Source organism: Pagrus major, chromosome 2, assembly GCF_040436345.1.
Source record: "Pagrus major chromosome 2, Pma_NU_1.0".
Classification (NCBI taxonomy): domain Eukaryota; kingdom Metazoa; phylum Chordata; class Actinopteri; order Spariformes; family Sparidae; genus Pagrus; species Pagrus major.
The window spans coordinates 20,180,663-20,200,009 of record NC_133216.1 but is presented as its reverse complement, the minus strand read 5'-3'; the positions used below and the strand labels follow the sequence as shown (position 1 = coordinate 20,200,009).

General features: G+C 42.0%; 1 protein-coding gene across 1 annotated transcript; it reads left to right on the top strand.

Moving 5' to 3' along the window:
* Positions 1-230: 230 nt before the first annotated feature.
* mmp28 (matrix metallopeptidase 28) lies at positions 231-18,112 on the top strand. The gene is given in 9 exon segments (XM_073488563.1): positions 231-326; positions 328-420; positions 2,012-2,088; positions 2,581-2,762; positions 9,163-9,384; positions 10,721-10,966; positions 15,484-15,633; positions 15,998-16,165; positions 17,262-18,112. Coding segments are annotated over 9 exon segments (1,611 nt in total). The 5' UTR covers positions 231-248; the 3' UTR covers positions 17,657-18,112.
* The last annotated feature ends 1,235 nt before the right edge of the window (positions 18,113-19,347 follow it).

Sequence of the window (19,347 nt, the reverse complement as noted above, 5' to 3'; positions counted from 1 at the left end):
TTTGTCCATTAAACATTAAACATACATACATTAAAAAAAAACTACTATTTGACATTCATCTGGAGTCGGTGCGGTGCGGGCAGTGGGGCGGTGCTGTCCCCGCCCCCTGTTACACTCCCTCGGGTTGAATAGGCTCCAGCACCTCCTCTCCTCTCATGGATGGAGACTTCAGGCGAGCAGCAGCATGCTCTCCCTCACTGACAGCCAGGAAAACCAACAATGGAAAAAATACTAGGAGCTGAACTGAAATGCGCCACGCAGGGAGCGGCGTGCTGATCGCGTGGTCGTCCCGCAATGAGCCGCCGACCTCCGGACCGGCGTGGAGCTGGACGGGACATGAGGGCAGCCTGGATCCTGACTGTGAGCGTCCTCATCTCCGCTCAGACTGCCGGAGGATCACCGCTGGTCCCGGAGCCAGAGGTACACTGCTGTCAGAGAGGAGCCACTTTATTTAGACTCGGTAGTGTTTGACAGATGTGTGAATAAAGTAATGCAACCTGTTGTTATAGTAACATTAACACAAGTGTTTAGTGTGCAGTCACGGAGAATTGACCAAAAACGTAAGCCAGGTCACTGAAAGTCAACCTATTGTACATTTATTTTTCTGTGCATGACTTTGGATTGTCAAAAATAACGTTGTTTCATGCAAAGTCCATGACACATGAAACATGAAAATTAGGTAAGTATGCTTTCTGTCATCTTCATCACATGTACAAGCTCAGTTTATGGTGAAGGGAATGGTTACCACTTAATTACTTTACTATATGGTGTGGCTCAATTATGCCAGAAGAAAAAATACACATGTAAAGGAAAAAGTGGTTTAATTTTGCATTTATTTTCATTTCTATACAAACAGCCAGGGTCAGCAGGGCCCCAAATGCAAAAAAAAAAAAATATCTTGGGTTATGTCACATCAAATGATGAGTCCATGTGAAGGATGATTTTCCTTAAGACTGTCAAATTTTGTCTTAAGAAATATATTTCTAAGCACTGGAGATGTTAACTGTCACAAGTACTGACTTGAGAACTGATGTGTTTAGTTTATTGTCCACAACTAAAGTTAATGTGACATATTTAGACCACGTCAGCCATATACCATAGCTGCCTGGGCAGCATAGTGACATGAAAGGAGACCAAACCCACTTTTAAAAGAATATTTGTGCCCCAGTGTCTTTTTGAGATTTTTTACAATTGAGTCGCCCCTCTGTGGCTTAAACCGCACCAGTTTAATTTGACAGCTGTCTTTGGTGGCCACACATTAAAGCTGTACCAACATCATGCTATTACATGTGTTTCCACAACATCCCTCTTCCATAAAACTAAGCCTCCTGGCATGTTTCAAAGGGACAAAGGGACAACTCGGTTGCACATTCCTGTTAGCCGAAGCACATCTGTCATCTCCTCAATTTTAATTTCCATCCCACCTTCGCCACATCTGTAATCATAGCTGCGCCTGCTGTTGTCTGAACATGAAACCTTCTACACACACACTGAGGGCTGTGATTGAGAGATCCTAATATTAAACCATCAACATGGTGAATCCCAAACCACAGCTGTTGTCATGTACGCCGTTGGTTCATTTTTTTACTGTATTATATAGGCGTTAACCTTCAGAACTATTCTCGGCTTGCATGTTTGCATGAAGTGCTTATCTCTTATATTAAATTTTTAAGGACACGCCTGAGGCTTCTCCCTCTTATGGGTGGTCTAGATCTATACATCTGTCTTGCAGCCTTCCAGCTGCTACGTACAACACAAATGGAAAATTATCTTTACACTTTTATGATTTCTTTTCTGTTCCCTCAAGGGGAGGTATGTCTCTCTGGGGATTTACCACAGCGTGTTCTTACAAAAAGTGAGATTGTAGGTGTGTAAAATAAACTACATCCCCAAAAAATTCACCTTATTATCTTTAAAATATGAGCACTAGCAGGAAATAATGATCTGTTTTCTGATGTGTTTTATTGGAGCATTTCTGAAGCAGTGTTAACAAGTTTTATAACAATTGCAGGTTTTTCTGGAAAAGTACGGCTACCTCCACCCAGACAACCACATCCACAGTACAGCAGAGATACAGTCGGCTATCTGGTAGGTGTTGGAGCTGTCCTTCATCTATTGAAGCTTAAAAATGATTAAAGCCAAAGAGCCCGAGAACCATGTTATCAATGTTGAAATCACAACAGGTCATCAGACGTCCTTAAACTAATGTGATATGATAGAACAAAGGTGACGTGTTGTCTTTATCCACGCTTTGATCAGAATTAGCTGGTTGTGTTCATCAGGGGGGAAGGGTGAGCTCGGTGTGGGACGAGCCCCGGGGCTGAACGTGAGTGCAGGGCAGTAAAACACACCCTCACCTCCTGAACCCTCTCTGAACCATCCAGGAATTTGAAGAACCTCACCCTCTGGCCCGTATACTGACTGTACTGTAATGGTGCAGATTGAATAATCCTTGTAAAATGATGAATGGTTAACACTATCCATCGGTCTGTTCGTCCACTCTCTCTCGTCTTCATTTTGAAAAGCCAAATATCTGTTCAGCAACGACATCATGCAGACATATCCTCCTTCCCTCTGCAGCGACTTCCAGTGGTTGTCCCGACTTCCTGTCACAGGTGAGCTGGACGGAGCCACCCTGAGACAGATGTCGGAGCCTCGCTGCGGGGTGTCGGATGAGGGCAGCCAGCAGATCTGGGCTCAGAGGGTAAACGCCATCTTCACTGGAAAGAGACAGCGGCGCAGGAGGCGCTCTGCTGGACAAGGTATTGTGAGGACACCATGTTTGTATGTGTGTTTCCATTCATTGCCTTGTACGTGCAGGTTTTTGTGTGTCCTGCGGTCATAAAGAGCCAACAGTTAAGTGGGAGGGTCCACCTCTGTAAACTAAAGCACTAAATAGACGTGAGGGGTGTAATTAAAGCTGGTGGGGCGTCTGATGTTGCACGCGTCAGCCGGGATGATTCCTGCTTTTAGATGCAATTAGACAAGTCCGTGTATCCTGTACGTCATCCTTAATGGGTGAAAACCTAAACTTCAGTTCTGCACAATAACATTTTTGATGTTTAGTTTAGGAGTTACAGTCTGCTCTGTGGGTTGAGAAAGTTTAAGAATCCCTTGAGTCAAAAAGACCTCTTAACCCTTTGTGTAGTTTTTCTCGTTTTGTTAAATGATTTAGGAGATGTAAAGGTTTGTGGGTCACAGCAATTTCCTCTTCTTCAGGTTTGTATCCCTACAAATGCTGCAGTTTCCCTTTAAGATAATTATTGAGGCTCTTGTTTGAGATTATCCTAATTTTCTGCTTTAGACGCAGTAATAACTGCATTCATCAGTGAGCAGGTCGCTGCAATTTGAACTGGATAAAGACTAAAGGATTTAAAGTGTTTAACGGTGCAGCTGAGCAGCTAAATTTCTTGCAGACTGCATGATGTAATTGAGCACAAACATTCTTCCCTCTTAGCTCAGGAGGTGCTTTACAGAAAATCCTTGAGAATTACCAAGAGGTGTAATTTCTCCTCTCACATAAACACGTGTGGAAGACATCGAGTGGAGCAAAATCTTTTAACCTGAATGGATTTTTCATTTATCCTACATGTGATGTTAGCTCGTAAGATGACCCTCTCACACTGGGGTCTTCAATATGGGTTGGTGAAGCCAAATGGATCAAGGAATCAGTGGATTTCACTTTCCTTATTTGGCTCTGAACCCATTTTTCACCCTGTTATAGAGTTACAGGCTGCATGTTTGCATGTTCGATGACTTACGTTCCTACTGTCTCCCTTTGCTGCTGTCATTCCTCTTTGTGAATGAGCGGCAGCAGCAGCCCGGTGCCTCCAGCCTCATGATGTGTGAAGCCTGTGCATTCCTTCCTGTCACTGACGACGTTGGCTAATGTTCAGGGAATGCAGCGGTGGCTGATGTTTGCCGCTGCCTCTTCGTGTCAGTACCTGACATGTTCCCTCCTGGTAAACACATCCACAACCGACTGACTGGATTATGTTGTTTGCCAGGCTGGCTGCCCGTCTCAAGGGCCAGATATCTTACTGGCTAAATGAGTGAATATGTTGCTGAGTGACTGAGTGTTTGGATGGATTACAGTCTGGCCTTGATGAAGAAAACAACTCTGTCATTATTCAAGTCCCAGACATGACTCATGTGACAGGTAGCTGTATTATTACACAAAGAGCAGCTACATTTACACCCTCAGGCCAAACCTCTTATATCCACTGATCACATATCCACTGATGTAGTTTAGCAATGTAGTGACGTAGGCTGTGTGATCACCGCCTTGTTCTCAAACATGAGTCTGCTTTATCACACTGTGACGGCAGATATGTTTCTGCCTGTGACTTGAAGAATGTTTACTGGGAGAGTTTTATGTGTGGATACAGCAGAGACATTTGATTTGAAGCCCCAGTTATATACATTCAGTCCACTGCTCTGGTCCAGACTAAAGTATCTCAACACCTACTGGATTGAGTGAAATAAATTTCTGGGAGAATTCTTTGTACTGACATTTATTGAAGCCGAAGAATAAATCCGACTGACGTTTATGATTCCTGACATTTCCTCTAGCACCATTCAGTTCACATTTGTGGTTGGTTGTGACCGTTATTGGGTTGATTCAATGAAATTTGGTGCAGAGATTCATGTCTCCTGATAGTATTGGGTAATGTCACTTTTAAAAGTTACTTGTTAAATTACAAGAGAAGTGCCATTATCAAGAAGCTTGTTACTTTACAGCACTGTAAACTCAAAGCAAGTGTCTGTAGTATTGATATTTCCAGTGGAAGTCCCCCCGTCCCCTGTAGTTCACCTCTTTTCTGTACAGTTAAGATACGTGCGAGCCAAGCCACCCATGACTTCAACTTAACGCTTAACTCTTTGAGCTGTTTGTCCTTGACAGCTGACGCTAGCTACCAAAACCAGCCTGCAGGCCACATCAACGTGCAGACGAGTCGCTCTGTTTATTCCCTCTCAGCTGTGGTGTGATGTGATTTTGTTTAGTGTGAACATGGCTGCCTCTTAGCTTCCTGGAAACTGAAAGCAGACCTTGACTTGTGGTTGAATCTGATGGTCGTTCCCACTGATATTTACAGAGCTGACATTCCACCACCCATGTCCAAGATAAGCCCTGTAAGTGTGATAGGTGAGCGTGTGTGTGTTTTTCAGAGGTGTTCACTCATGGATCTGTGCCTTGCCCATGGAAACTGTTGGAAACCACTTTTTTTTTTTTTACATTTTACAACATAGGCCTACCTGCAAAATACGCTAGTTTTAAACTGTTTCAGCAGAATGCACAGATTGTAGTTCAGCTCAGCTCATCGATAGCTATATCCATCATCGATCGAATGATTGACAGAAAATAAACTGGCAGCTTTTTGGATAAGCGATTATCTTTTTAATTTACGATATGTGAAATATTGCAATCAAATGTTTTTAAAATGATCAACCTTTGTTGTATATTTTGATGAGTCGTGCACTTACATAATCCCAAATGTTTCCAGCCTGTTAGCATGCTGAACTTAGCTTCAAACAGCCTCCGAGTTAACACCAGTAACAAACCAAATCTCTCTGCACCTCTGCAAACAATAACTTTGGCTATCAGATGATCTCAGTCACTTCCTAATGACTGTGATAACCCACCCGCCCCACACTGCTGCTATACAGGGCATCATGGTAATTGCTTCCATAAGGGAAGTCGGGGAATGTCTTGTGTATCTGACTTCCTGGCTTCTCTGCCGTCTTCGGGGACCTCTTACACTGCGGCGGGCCGGGGACGGAGAGAAGGCGCCAGAGTCTTACTGAGAAGACAGATCTACACACATCATGTGGCAACAAGTCTGATGGATATTGTTCATCTGCGAGGGAAAACTGAAGCTGGGGTATGGAAAACAAGGCAGTGCGTTCAAGTGTCCCACTCCTGAATCAGACTTTTACAGGAAAATGGCAGTGACATTGCATCTTACCTTCTTGAATCTTGTTTTTATTGTGTTCTGGGCTCTTTCTATCTAATATTTCTGTGAAACATTGCAAGAAAAAGGCTACAGATCAAGTTTACACAACTCTCAAGTTTACACCGAGGCGTGTGTTGTGTCGATGCTGAAGCACAACTTCTGTTTGTGTGTTTACACAAACAAAACCACACACTGATGTCATTGCCAGACCCATGTCTTAATGGCTCCAGATAATATCCAGATATTTCCCTCTCTCCAGGGCGCTATTGAGCTCTCATGGCAGTTCACGGTATGTAGCGCATACCTCTGGTTTATCGTCCTCATCTTTCACATGACGCTCTGCTGTATATTATTTAACCGAGCACAAAAGGCATTAAAATAACTCAAGGGTTCTCAAACCTGGCTGCCTCAGTCCTCTGTGTGTGATTGAGCGGAGGTGTGTAATGCAGACCTCCCACTCACATTTGGCCTCCACGTCGGGGCAAACATACGTCGGCCACGTCTTTAAATATTTTGACAACTGTAAGTGCGCTTGAGTCATTTTGCCACTTTCTATCTAATCCTCAAATGTGAAAGTATGTGTAAACGTATAAAGCCCTTGTGGCGAGTCATTTTAAGTGCAGTACCCAGTGAATTTGATTCTCGTTCTCACCTTCTCAAGCCCCTCTTACCAATACAAGTACAAATACTTTTAAACATCAGGGCCTTCATTCTGTTAGAGTTACTACCACTGCACTGTGACGGTGTGTTTGACGGCTCTAAACCCAAAGACTACAATATAAACAAAAAAGCTGAAGAGATCAACTCCATTTTTATGTGCCTATAACATGCAACACTGTCAATGAAATGAGAGAGAGGGACTACAAATCTTACCAGACACCTTTTTTATTCAAGGTTCTCTCTTTTACCAAACCGAGACGAGCTTAATTCCTTGTTAATTCATTGCACACTTAATTCAACACACACTCGGCAGGGCTTGTGGAGCTAACTAGCTAACGCCATGGCTAGCCATTGTGATTACCACAAAAGCTTTGGCGGATCAGCTTTGACTCCAGAAATGTTTGATTTTTGCAGAGATGGTTCAGACGATTCTTACGGCAAACTCTACACACAACTCAAAATAAAATTCCTCCTAGAGTTGTTCTGATTCTGACATCCATGTAACAAAATGTCTCCTATACAGCCTGAAATGCTGGAATCAGTATCAGTGTGTACACAATCCTGTGCAGCTTCAAGCACATCCAGAACATCCACACAAAAACTTTAACGCACTGGTATCTGAATCGTTATAGATATGGGGAAGGAAGAAAATGATATTGCAACATCTTCTTTTCATCTTGTCTTCTTGTTTAAAATGCATTTGACAACTTTTTCACCCAGTCAGAGCAAGTCTGCGTCCATTCTCTCTAGCTGCCTCTCCCTGAAGGTTCATCTAATGACTGTTTCCTGCGAGGCAGCCTCTCTGTCTGCTTGTTGTGAATGTGTGCTGCATGGTTGAGAGCTTTCGTGTGTTTGCTGTTGTGTTTGCTCGATGTTCAGATTGCTACTTTGGTTAATCCTGTGTATATATTGAAGAGATTAACGTGTTGTAAATTAAAGAACGACTGAACACGACTCCCCCTTCACTCTATCCCCGAACAAATGTGTGATTCTGAAGTTTGTGACATATGTAATTACGTCTAAGCTGAGAAACCACAGACACGTGTAGAAGTAAACTGTTTAGTCAAGCGTGCACTCAGAGTGCTTGTTAGTTTATCCAGCTGTGAGCGAACATGGGGTTTCATTTTGGCTCTTTTGGATGTGAAGAGGTTCTACTTCAAAACATGACGTCTGAACACGGGATAACTCGCATTCAAATGTATAATATTGATATGAAAGATGTAAATACATGGCTGCTCTAGTAGTTAATAATAATAAGAAAATGTCCGTGAAACCTTTTTACTACTTACTGGTATTTAAAAAAACACTTTAAATTTCAAAACTAAAAGAAATACCCGCCATGAATAAAAACAAGGCTGCATACAAACAGGCAGAAAGCAGCGAGATTAGAATACAAATAAATTGCATTGCATCTGTGAACATATTGCGTACATATTTTAGTTTTTGTTTATATTTTACAGTGTTTTCAATCATGTGTTTGTCCTCAAAAGCCCGGCCAGAGACAAGGACTGCAAATGAGTCACGGCTAGAAGTCCCATGTACAGTACATTGCATCGGTTGCATGTCAAATAAACTGATAAATAAGTAAATACTACTTCAGTGCCCACATTCAGGGTAATGAGGGAATATGTCATGCAGTGCTACATGGATACTGGATAATGTGTTTAAAAAATTATTTCAAGGCAGCAGTCGTTTTATCGATTTATTGACGATAACAAAAACATAGAAAAAACCTTTAATATCTGTCAGGTTGTACAAATGGCAGTTTTGTAGTTTGGGTTTTATTTGTGCTTGTTTGCTCAATCAGTGCAATTGAAGACAGGTGGCTGAGTGAGTATAGTATTGTGGTTTTGTTGCTAAGATATATTTTAATTGTCTTTAATAACAGATTAAACGTTAAATTCATGTTTTCTTTGTCATTCCATATTGTTTGAAAGCTTCGTATCAGTCTGGCTCACCTGAGCTAGCAGCCAGCAGATGGTATGCTCCTGTCTCTGAACCGCTCAGGGTTTGTGCTTTGCCTGTGTCTTATTAACATTTTTGTTCATACACACCACATTGTTGGCATGGATTCACGCCTACGGCTCTGCTTTTGTAAGTTATCCAGTGCCAACCAACATCTTCTGCCCTCCATGTGGTGAGCAGCGCTAGAAGGAAAGTTGTATTCATTTCTGAATCATTTTTTTTAAATGATGGAATATGGCTTATGGAATATGGTTGAAAGGACTGTTTCCCTTCTGTCCTTCTTTTCATGAATTTCTTAATTCCCAATTTTCATCTCTCTGGACGAGAAGAAAATGTTCCTTCCTCTTATAACTACTTTGTGTTGCTTTATTCCATTTATTACAATAAATCATGTTTTACAGATGAAAGGGTGGACTATTCTTACTTACAGGATCCCTGCCAGGGTTTTTGCAGTGATTTGAGCTTATCTGCAGCTGCAAGTTTGTGATGAATAAGATTGTGAGCTTCAGACCTGCATGTCTCAAATCTCTATTCCTCTCTCTGTCTCTGTGTGCGTGTGTCTCTCTGTGTGTGTGTTCTCCAGTCGAGAAGTGGTACAAACGTCATCTGACCTATCAGATAGTGAACTGGCCTCGCCACCTGTCTCTGGGCTCTGTGCGGCTGGCGGTGCACGCTGCCTTCCAGCTGTGGAGCAACGTGTCGGGCCTGGTGTTCCAGGAGGCCCCTGAAGGTCCCGCAGACATCCGGCTGGCCTTTTATGAGGGAGACCACAACGACGGGGCGAGCAACGCCTTCGACGGGCCAGGTGAGGGACAAGCACATGTTGATTCAAGTCGCCACTGATCTACCTATCTGATCACATCTGTGTGTGTGTGTGTGTGTGTGATGTTTGTTTTGTGTTACGCTCCTGTGTATGTAATTTGTTCTCAGGCCTCTCTTGCAAAAGAAATCTTGATCCCAACCTACTGCATAAATAAATAAATCGTAACATGTCCCACTGTTTATGTGTACACAGTAATCAGATTACTGTGAGTAAACCAGATTAAGATAGTTTAATCACACACTGCACTCACCTGCAACAAGACAATTCCATGTTCTTTACATAAAATGACAAATTATAAGGCAATATAAAGAGACATATTAATCGGGCCCAAATGCAGAAAACATTATCTCATCTCTTATTTCATTTTTCCCTATATTTTGTATTTGTTAAACCTGTTGTGAAATTATCTGCATCATGTGACTGCATCATATTGGCTGTTTACAGGTGGGACCACATCATGTTGTTTGTTGTTTGGAGCCCTGATTGAGACCTAGATCTCAAAACATGAGGACTTTTTATGGCTGAGCTTTGAATGATTTAGCTGAAGGCCTTTTAAGATTTTATTCCGTGTTTGATACATTTTCTTATATTTAGAGTTGAGTTTAATTACAGTGTGAGAGGTAAAATACTGCAGTGTTTTGCAAGAAAAAAAACAAAGAGGAGAGAAAATGTCAGTAAAAAAACAGATATAAGTGTTTTCTTATATCTTATACTAATCATCTTAATCATCAGTACTCATCTTGCACTCGTTGTGAGGGTCATGACCTCCAGGTTGGGAACCACTGGTTTAAAAGTTGGAGCTAATCAACTAATACCATCGATACATTTGACTGTAGACTTTAAAATAAGCAATACAAATACTAAGAAATTAAAATTAACTGATCCATTACTATCAAATCTGCAAACAAAGGCTGAATCAAGCCACCACTACTATCTTTTAATCTGATTTGACTTTTAAAGAAGTATAACATAAAGGAATTTTTCATGACTCAAGTAATCCCTCTCAGTCATCGCTTAGGATCCATTAGAAGTGTTTTGGCATGTCTGTATCTGCAGAGACGCCTCTGCCTCTATTTATTTTCTTATTATTATGCTGCGTTTGGGATGTTTCTGGGCGTCAGTGATTCTGAAGAAAGATAGTTTTTTGTTGAGTCTCAGATATTAAAGCTGCCCATCAACTATCTTTCTCCAGAACTGCTCACTGCGGTTGTTGTTTACAAACAGCAGCGACAAATCCTGCATACTGTGCCTTTAACTGTACACAGTGATACTGTACATCTGTCAGCCTCTAACCGTTTCCCTCCTTTTTGACTGTCAGGAGGAACTCTGGCTCACGCCTTCCTGCCTCGCCGGGGGGAGGCCCACTTCGACCGGGCGGAGAGGTGGACGCTAAACGGACACAAGGGACACAACCTGTTCATGGTGACCGCCCACGAGATCGGACACACTCTGGGACTGGAGCACTCTCCTGTCCGTCACGCTCTGATGTCGCCGTACTACAGGAAGCTGGGGCGCAGCCTGGTGCTGAGCTGGGACGACATCATCGCGGTGCAGCAGCTCTACGGTGAGATGATGATCTGTTTGACCCTGCAGGTCCTGTTTGTGGGTTTAATGTGTCTCGTCCAGCTTCCTACAGCTACTTGAGGGAAATGTTTTCTTAGTTGTCCTGAGGTCAGGAGAAGTGTTAAAGGTAGCACCTTCCCTGAACACACACAGATATTTTTACCACTTTTTCCTGGTTCCAGGTTTAATGTTTGAAAGGTTGAGAAAAAAAGCACTCTGGTGGACAGATGACAAATGCCTCACTGTCTGGCCTCAGGACGGCTGAGTTAAAGATGAGGAATGAGAAGAAAATGAGGTTGTAGCTTAGAACGAGCTATTATGGGAATTCATAGAAGCAATTACATGAATCAGACTGTCTTTGAGGAAACCCAGAAGTGGAGTCATTTTTGCTCTGTTGCCCATTAAAATCGGGAGTCGTGGCACTGAGCTGTGAAAGGCCAGAGAGGCAGGCCTGAAGGCCACCAGCTGCAAACGCAGAATGAGAATGAGTAGAATGGCAAAGCATGTTGAGAGTTCCCACATGTCTCCACAACCTGGAACAGTTTTTAAAATGAGAGTTGTGTTGAATCCAGAATGCTTTCTTTCTAATCGTTTCTCTCTTTAGAGTTCCTGTGAAGCAAAACCCGCGGCTATGAATGTGATTAAAAGTCCATGGCAGCATTATTTGTGAAGGAGATTACTGAAAGGCTTGATTTATAGAACAGAAAGAGACAGAACAGACTGCTTTTTGCAACCACTTTTAGTTGTAGCCTTCTGGATAAACATCAAATCTTGACCACAGATTGAAGAGTTGTAACAACAGCCTCTCTTGTGATTTTAGTCGAGTTTGTCTTCAGCAGACTGAGGAAGTCTGTTCTATCAGTTTCACTTCTGTGGCCTCTCAGCTGCTGGGAGAAGTAGCTTTAGACTGAGGGCAGCAGAGGTGGTGTGGACGTCAAAATAACACGGACTGATTGAGTTCATCACGGGCAGGAGGAGGGCTGACTTTGTGTATTATTATCATCCAGCCTCTCGCTGCTGCACACAGTGTTTACCTGGGAGTTTTGTCAGCTCTGTTGTGATAGAGAGCCGGTGTTGTTGCAGAGTGTACGAGTATTACATGCGTCTTTATGTTTGACAAATATAATAGTTTCTGTTTACTGTGAGTGTGTTGACCCTCCTGGCATGTGTGAGGCAGGTTTCCACATGTGCAGAGTTGTCTCGTTGCTTGTGTTTTGTCCTGCTGCCATGCAGTTGCACAAGAACACGCCTTTCTGATCTGTGTTCGGAAGATTACTTTGGAAATGTAATAGGTCACAGATAACTAGTTACCCTGTTAAAATGTAATAAGTAATGTAATTTATTACAATTGAATACGTTTTGATTACTTTTCCAAAAGTTAAAGAGATAATGTTGAAGAATTCTGCATTAAAATGTCTAAAAACAACCTTTGATACATTTGTAACATATTTTGTTGAGTTGTGTACTTACATTATCCCAAATGTTGAAACACATGTTGGACATTGGAAGCAAGTTTGACCGCAGTATCATTTGTGTTTTTTCGTGTTACTCGCCACACGCAGCCAGAATACTTACTGACACAATATGGAGCTAAACTACTTCTTAATTAGACATCAATATCAATCAAATCGAGGCCGGAGGAGGCGATACAAATTCAAATAGAGCCAATCAAAAATTTGAGCACATACTCCCCAATGAATTGATCCTGTCTAGATGTATACATCTACTGGTAAGCCATCCTACAGTTGATGGTGTTGCACTCAAATTTGTCCCAATGGCTGTGCTGACCCATGTTGTCTGGAAATAAATCATTCCTGCACAGAGAAAAGAGTCATAACAACAGAGGGAATGTTATATTCTACATATATTCAGATATTACTAACATTTTGATTAGTGTCTGTAATTTAATTACATATTTTCTCTCAGTAGCTGTAGCAGATTACAGTGACATTTATTTTGTAATTTACATTTAACTCCCCAACACTGTTTTCTGAGTTGCTTGTGACAAAATGAGCCTCAGCAGCCACTCAGCCCTCCTCTATGATGATGTGGTACTCAAGATGCAATAGTGCATAAAGTACTTTCCCTGCTTTGACCCTGAATTGAGGTGTAACACAGCTGCAAGTGGAGACACAACACTGTGCAGGAATGTTTGCATGGCTGCAGGATATTCTCACTATCATTTGGATAATTGAACTCTGAACTTGAAATTGAGCTCAACAAAAGCTCGCAGGCCGGCTGCATCCATATGCTTCCTTTTCTGTTTAGTATCTGAGGCGTCCCATCTGCTCTCTCTCTCTGGAGATATTCGGGCCTCAGCTTCCTAAAATGGTATCTGCCAGCCTTTTCTCCTCAGCACCTCCCTTATTCAGCCTAGATTTCTAAAAAAAACCCACTGACTGACCACCCTGCTGCCTCAGCCAAGCCACCGCTCATGGACACATTTTCATTTTCAGCTCAGTTACACTCATTAATCGCAGCACTTAATGCCACTCTGATTTATTGTGAGACGGCTGATTCAGCCATTAAATTAATAGCAGCAGTGAGCACAGATGCTGTATGTGTTTTACACTGAAAGCTTAATGTGTTTGCTTATCAGCCTTTAAAAAAAGAAGAGGCAGTTCACTCTTAACTATTTTATTGATTGCTTCATTCAAAAGGATTCTTCAGTGGCCGCTCAGGTGGAATTTAGCAAAGTGCAACATGCTTTTTTCATGTCTGCTTATCAACCTGATTCCCTCCCCCTGGCAGTAATAAATGCAGACTGCAGCTGCTCCCACGTAAATGTCAGGCAGCTCCAGAGACAGACATGGACAAGAACCGCAACTGACAGGACTGCCGGCGCTGAGAAAACGCTACATCTGCTTAAAGATATGAGCTTTAGGCAGTGTGTGTGTCTCTGCGTATGTGTGTGTGTATATGTGTGTGTCTGTCTGTCTGTGTGTGTGTGTGTGTGTGTGTGTGTGTGTGTGTGTGTGTGTGTGTGTGTGTGTGTGTGCACCATTCCTGTAGTTGGCATTGTGATCTGATAAGAAGCAGATGTGAGGCAGGCTGAATTTGTCAGTCTTCAGTTCAATTCACCTCCTGTGATTGCTCTGTGACAAGAAACATGAAAACCCTTGAAGCATCTTTGCATTAAATAAAACACATGTACATCAATGAATGTACATCATGTACTGTACGATGAACATCATTGGTTGAGGAAGTACTCAGATCTTTTACTTAAATGAAAATAATACGGCAATGTAAAAATACTCAGGATAGAATGATATTTAGCCAGTCACGGACCTGAAAACCTCTTTTTCAAGTCCTTCGGGATGAGCTAACAAGCTAACATTAGCTACATTCATGGATGTATAGTAGTTTCCAGCTTCTTCAGTGTGAGGATTTGCTGCTTTTCTTTGTCATTTCTGACAGTAAATGAAGAGTTTGGGGGTTTTAGACTTTGTCTTTTTACTTTTACTTAACAAAATTGTACTTGATGAATTTATCCCTCAGCAGCAGTTAAAAGCTACTTTGCAGATTCAGTTTCTAGCCACAAAACATCATCTAATAAAATACGATGCAGTTTATTCGATGAACCTCCCGGATATGAAACTAGCTTCCTCTAAATACATTTTGCTCATCATTCTCGCATACTGAAGTAAAAATTTGAATGCAGGAGTATTTTTATACTGTGATATTGTTTGCTTTTACCCGCAAAAGCAAAATATGTGAATTCTTTCTCCCCCCGCTGATGAATGTAAACAGAGTGAAGTCAGACATCCAGCCCTTATCTCACAACACTGCTCACACACACAGCCTTAATGAGCAGCCGTCCCTGTGTTATCCACTGCGGTGGTGTGTATATCTACAGTATTCTTCCTGCTCTCTTCCTCCTGTTCTTGGGTGTGCTGATTTTATCCACCTCCTACACAAATGTTTGTTCAGCTCCTCGCAAACAAAAATGGCAGTATTCAAGTCTGAAGCACCATCAGTTGCTCTTTGTGCTTCGGTATGTTGCGCTTCTCCTTTTGTTCAACTTTGATTCTTCCTTTATGGTTCTGATCTTGTACATCAGGAGTAAGTGGGCTCTTTATATAGTGCTAAAATATTCAACACGTGTGTTTAAGGTTGCAGGGTGCGCTCTATCTGGAGCCCTTTGTTTATTTCCTGTGCAGTATAATGTCATCCATCAGTATACATCAACCCAGCCACATCCTGTCAGGGCCTATTTAAATGTTAACATTATCCAAGGAAGACTCCACTGTTTGTCTTTCTATTTGTTCCCATGCTGTCCAATTTAGGAAATACTTAAATTGCTTTTAGCATGCATGAGAACTATCCTTGTGGTCTATCCTTGTGGCTTTGTTAGGTCACTTTTTTAAATAATCACCTTTTTATTACCACATTAATCGTGGGAAAGTTAAGCACAGCTGGGCGGACAACAAACTTCACAAAGTGATTACTGCAGTACGTGGATTCATCTTGTCTGCTGCCTTTTAAATCACTGTTCTGTTGTGTTGTTTTTGCCCTCAGGTAAACCGTCAGGCGATCGCCCCGTGAGGCTGCCAGGCCAGGTTTTGCACGCCGCGCTTCAGGAGTGGGAGTTCACAGAGCTTCACAGCGGGCATCAGAGCACAGGGCAGCCTCTCTACTGCCAGGGCGTCTTCGATGCCATCACTATAGGTGAGGTCCAAATGAAATATTATTAGAGAAAAAGCATTTGACCACATCCTTCATGACTGTGGTTACTGGTTTGGCTTCGAAAAGCCTGGAACAGAAGAGAATCCTGCTATCGTATTTATCTTTTTAAAATGACTTGGAATGAAACAAAACAGGAAAAAGAGCAGAAATTTTCTGAAGATTTCAGCTGTATTTCTTAGTCTTTATGCATTGTGGTTAATGACACACACTCCATGACACCTGATCGCTTTGTCAACTGATGAAGGCCATGAGAGGCACTTGAAAGCTCTGGAAAAAGCAACTAAATTCACCTCCAGTTAAGAATATTTTGTCAAAGTGGTCAAGAATTGTGTTGTTGTGTATCCAGACCAGAATGAGACAGTGCTGGTGTTTCGGGGCAGCGTCTACTGGACGGTGTCGTCCGAAGGCGTCGTGAGCAACCCGCTGCCTCTCCGTCAGCGCTGGCCTGACCTCCCTCCGGCCATCGAGGCTGCTGCCTTCTCCCCGCTGGACTCCAAGTGGTATTTTTTCAAAGGTACTGCTTCACTGAGCTCATTAATGTGACTCACACTTCCTTTTAAAGACATTCCCTAACCTGTTGGCTAACTTCACATATCTGTTAAAGCCCCTAAAATAGATTCTATTGTGCCTATTTAAAGACTATACTGCACTGAGGACTCAGCTGGAGTTTGAAAGTAGCTTCACCTGTGTGCTAAAGGCTGATAACGTGTTTGAAGTTACTGCCAAGTTTCAATTTCCTGGCAATAACCTGACAGTGTTATCTTGATTCTACTTATCTGCTACAGACAGAGCATTTTTATGTAAAGCACAGACACCCTGCTAAAGGAATTATTTAAACTCCATAAATCATTTCCATCGTTGTCTTTGTCGTCTGTGAACTAAAAGAGTCATTGTCTGAGAATGGTGCATTCCTTAATGAAACCTAACCCCAAAATACTCCACCTTACTTATTTTTGATAGAAATCTTCATGTTTTCATCCTTTGGAAAATCAAAAATACATATTTTTCTTCTACCTGTAGTGCTATTCATCCATCTAGATTGTTTTGGAAACTACAAGGCACAGTAATGTCTCTTTACAGAAATCCTGACCTGGTTACTCATGATAATCCACAGACCTTGTTGTGAGCAGTTTCATGTAGGAACTACTTTCTTTTAACCGAACTACACCCACCAACTATCCAGAAGGAAGCGTGCATCTACTCAAGGAAGACAGGTGTAAACATTAATGGCATCCTGTAAAGTTAGCCAGCCTCCCGTCCATGAGTAGCTGCACATTTCCTTCTGCGTGGTGATACAGAAAGAAAATAGTTCCTACGTGAAACTGCTCTCAGCAAGGTCTGTGGAATATCTTGAGTAACCAGGTCAGGATTTCTGGGAAAAGACATTGCTGTTGTGTTTGAGCGTCAACAATTTCCATTGTGTTTGAGGAAAGGCAGACAACTGATATCTCCCAAACTCTGCAACTCACACCAAAACAATCTAGATGGATAAATAGCACAACAGTTAAGTGGAAAAATATGTATTTTTTTTATCTTAAGTGAAACGTTAGCTACTGTATAGGCTGAAATTGTGGAGCTACTATAATCAAATGTATTATGATGTTGTGCAGGGAAGCGGATGTGGCGCTACACCGGCACTGTGCTGGACCCTGGCTTCCCTAGGCAGAGCATTGAGTTGGGGCTTCCTCGCCACCCCGACTGTGCCTTCTACTACGCTCCTCTGGGTCACATGGTCATCTTCAAGGGCTCCCGCTACTCTGTGCTCAACCTCAAAACCCTGCACCAAGAGCCCTACTACCCCCGCAGGCTAATAGACTGGACTGGTGTGCCACAGGGGACCAATGGGGCGCTGACCCGCCCAGACGGACGCCTCTACCTGTTCAGAGAACAGCGCTTTTGGAGATTTGACCCGGTCAAAGTGCGAATTACCAGAGAGGGCCAGTGGGCCAAGGACCTGAGCTGGACTGGCTGCAGCGGTGCCCCTCAGAGCAATAACATACTTTGACCAGCAGAGGGAACCATCAGCTTTAGATAAAGTGCAATTCGTTGGTGTATCCTGTAACATAGAGGTGCTATAAAGTTTTCAGCCTGAACACTTATTGAGTTTAAATGTTGCAAAAGGAGCCTAGCTCAGCAAACTCATGCCATGAAGGGACTGAAGAAAAATAAATCCACTTGTTTATACATTTTGGAGCACATTTAGTATTTATAATGCAGAGCAATGGATATTACTGTGTATGGATGTGCAATTATAGCATCATTAATACAGTTTAGATGATGATAGAACTGTGTGAACTCTTTAGTGAGCAGACCAAAAACAGTTTTTAAGTTGGAACCATGCTTTTAAAACCATTGTCTTTTCTCTTGTAGTATTTGCACAGACAGCAAAACCAAAATGTGTTTTTATCTTTTCTGTAATGTCACTAACACATTTAACATATGTATAAATAACTATTACTTACTTTGGTCTGTGATTGTGTGTTCCCTCGTTATTGCCTGCCATAGCAGAGGGCCTGAAATGTTGATCACTAACTACTTTATCTTTCAGTATTATGTGTTGTCACATTTTGGATTGATGAGTCATGTATCATGATGGCAGAAGCTGACAGCTGAGTCACCAGTGTGATGCATTTTAAGAAACAGTTGCAGAGGAACGATGATTCGGGGAAACCTCCTGCGTTCATTCACTGATTTCTCCATCACTGCAGGCGGAGCGGTCGTCTGTCAGTGCATATATACATCATTGATTACTCAGTTCACTGTAAAGGCCATTAATCCTACAGCTAATTCAATCTGACAATAGCGTCACATTATGTGGAAACATCTGTCAGGACACACAGCTGGCCTTCATAATCTGACCACAACGGAAAGCATTTTTTTAAAATTAATTTATCTTTTAATACTAAAGCCTGACAACATTTCTCTGCATCACTGAACATGAGGAACCTCACTGTTGATGCTCTCTGAATCAGCATGTTTGCTCTTTTCCAGTAACGCCCAAATACAGTAAACGCATTCACACCTCCGAGCTGCCCTGCACACCCACAGCCTCCTGTTGAACTAGACCTCCTTATATGCATTTGCTCAAACACTGGCCATAATACACATGTAACACAAGTGAATACCAGACACACAGGTTTATCTGTTAGTGGGTTAGATCTGGCCACAACTGAAAGTTTTAGTTAACAGTAGAAGATGTTACATAATCAGTGTGACTAGTATGACCCGAGTCATGAGATTGCTCATTAAATGCATAGTATTGTCCCTTTGTCACATATAACAATATTATCTTTTATCAGACTAGTCTCTAAACAACTATACTCAACGGTCATGAGCACTGTGCAAAAATGTTGCTGGTGTGACCATCTGTTAGAACTGATCAGTCCAATATACAGTATGATGTATTAGCTAAGTTTTCACTTCAGTTAATCTGTCTGCTGATCCCTCAGCAGCTTCCTGTGGGTGGACTTACAGTAATTAACATTTCTGAGGTCTCAGGCTACGGACACATTACACACTCATGACTAGATTAATATAACAACATATATATTACACACAGGATTTTCAGTCCAAATGTTATCTTTAAGTAATTATTAGGAAAATCATTTACCTCTAGGATATCGGAGGATGAAAATAATCATGTGAGAATATCCAGTCCTCTTTACCACAGTCATTTGGTCAGGTCTAGTACACCAC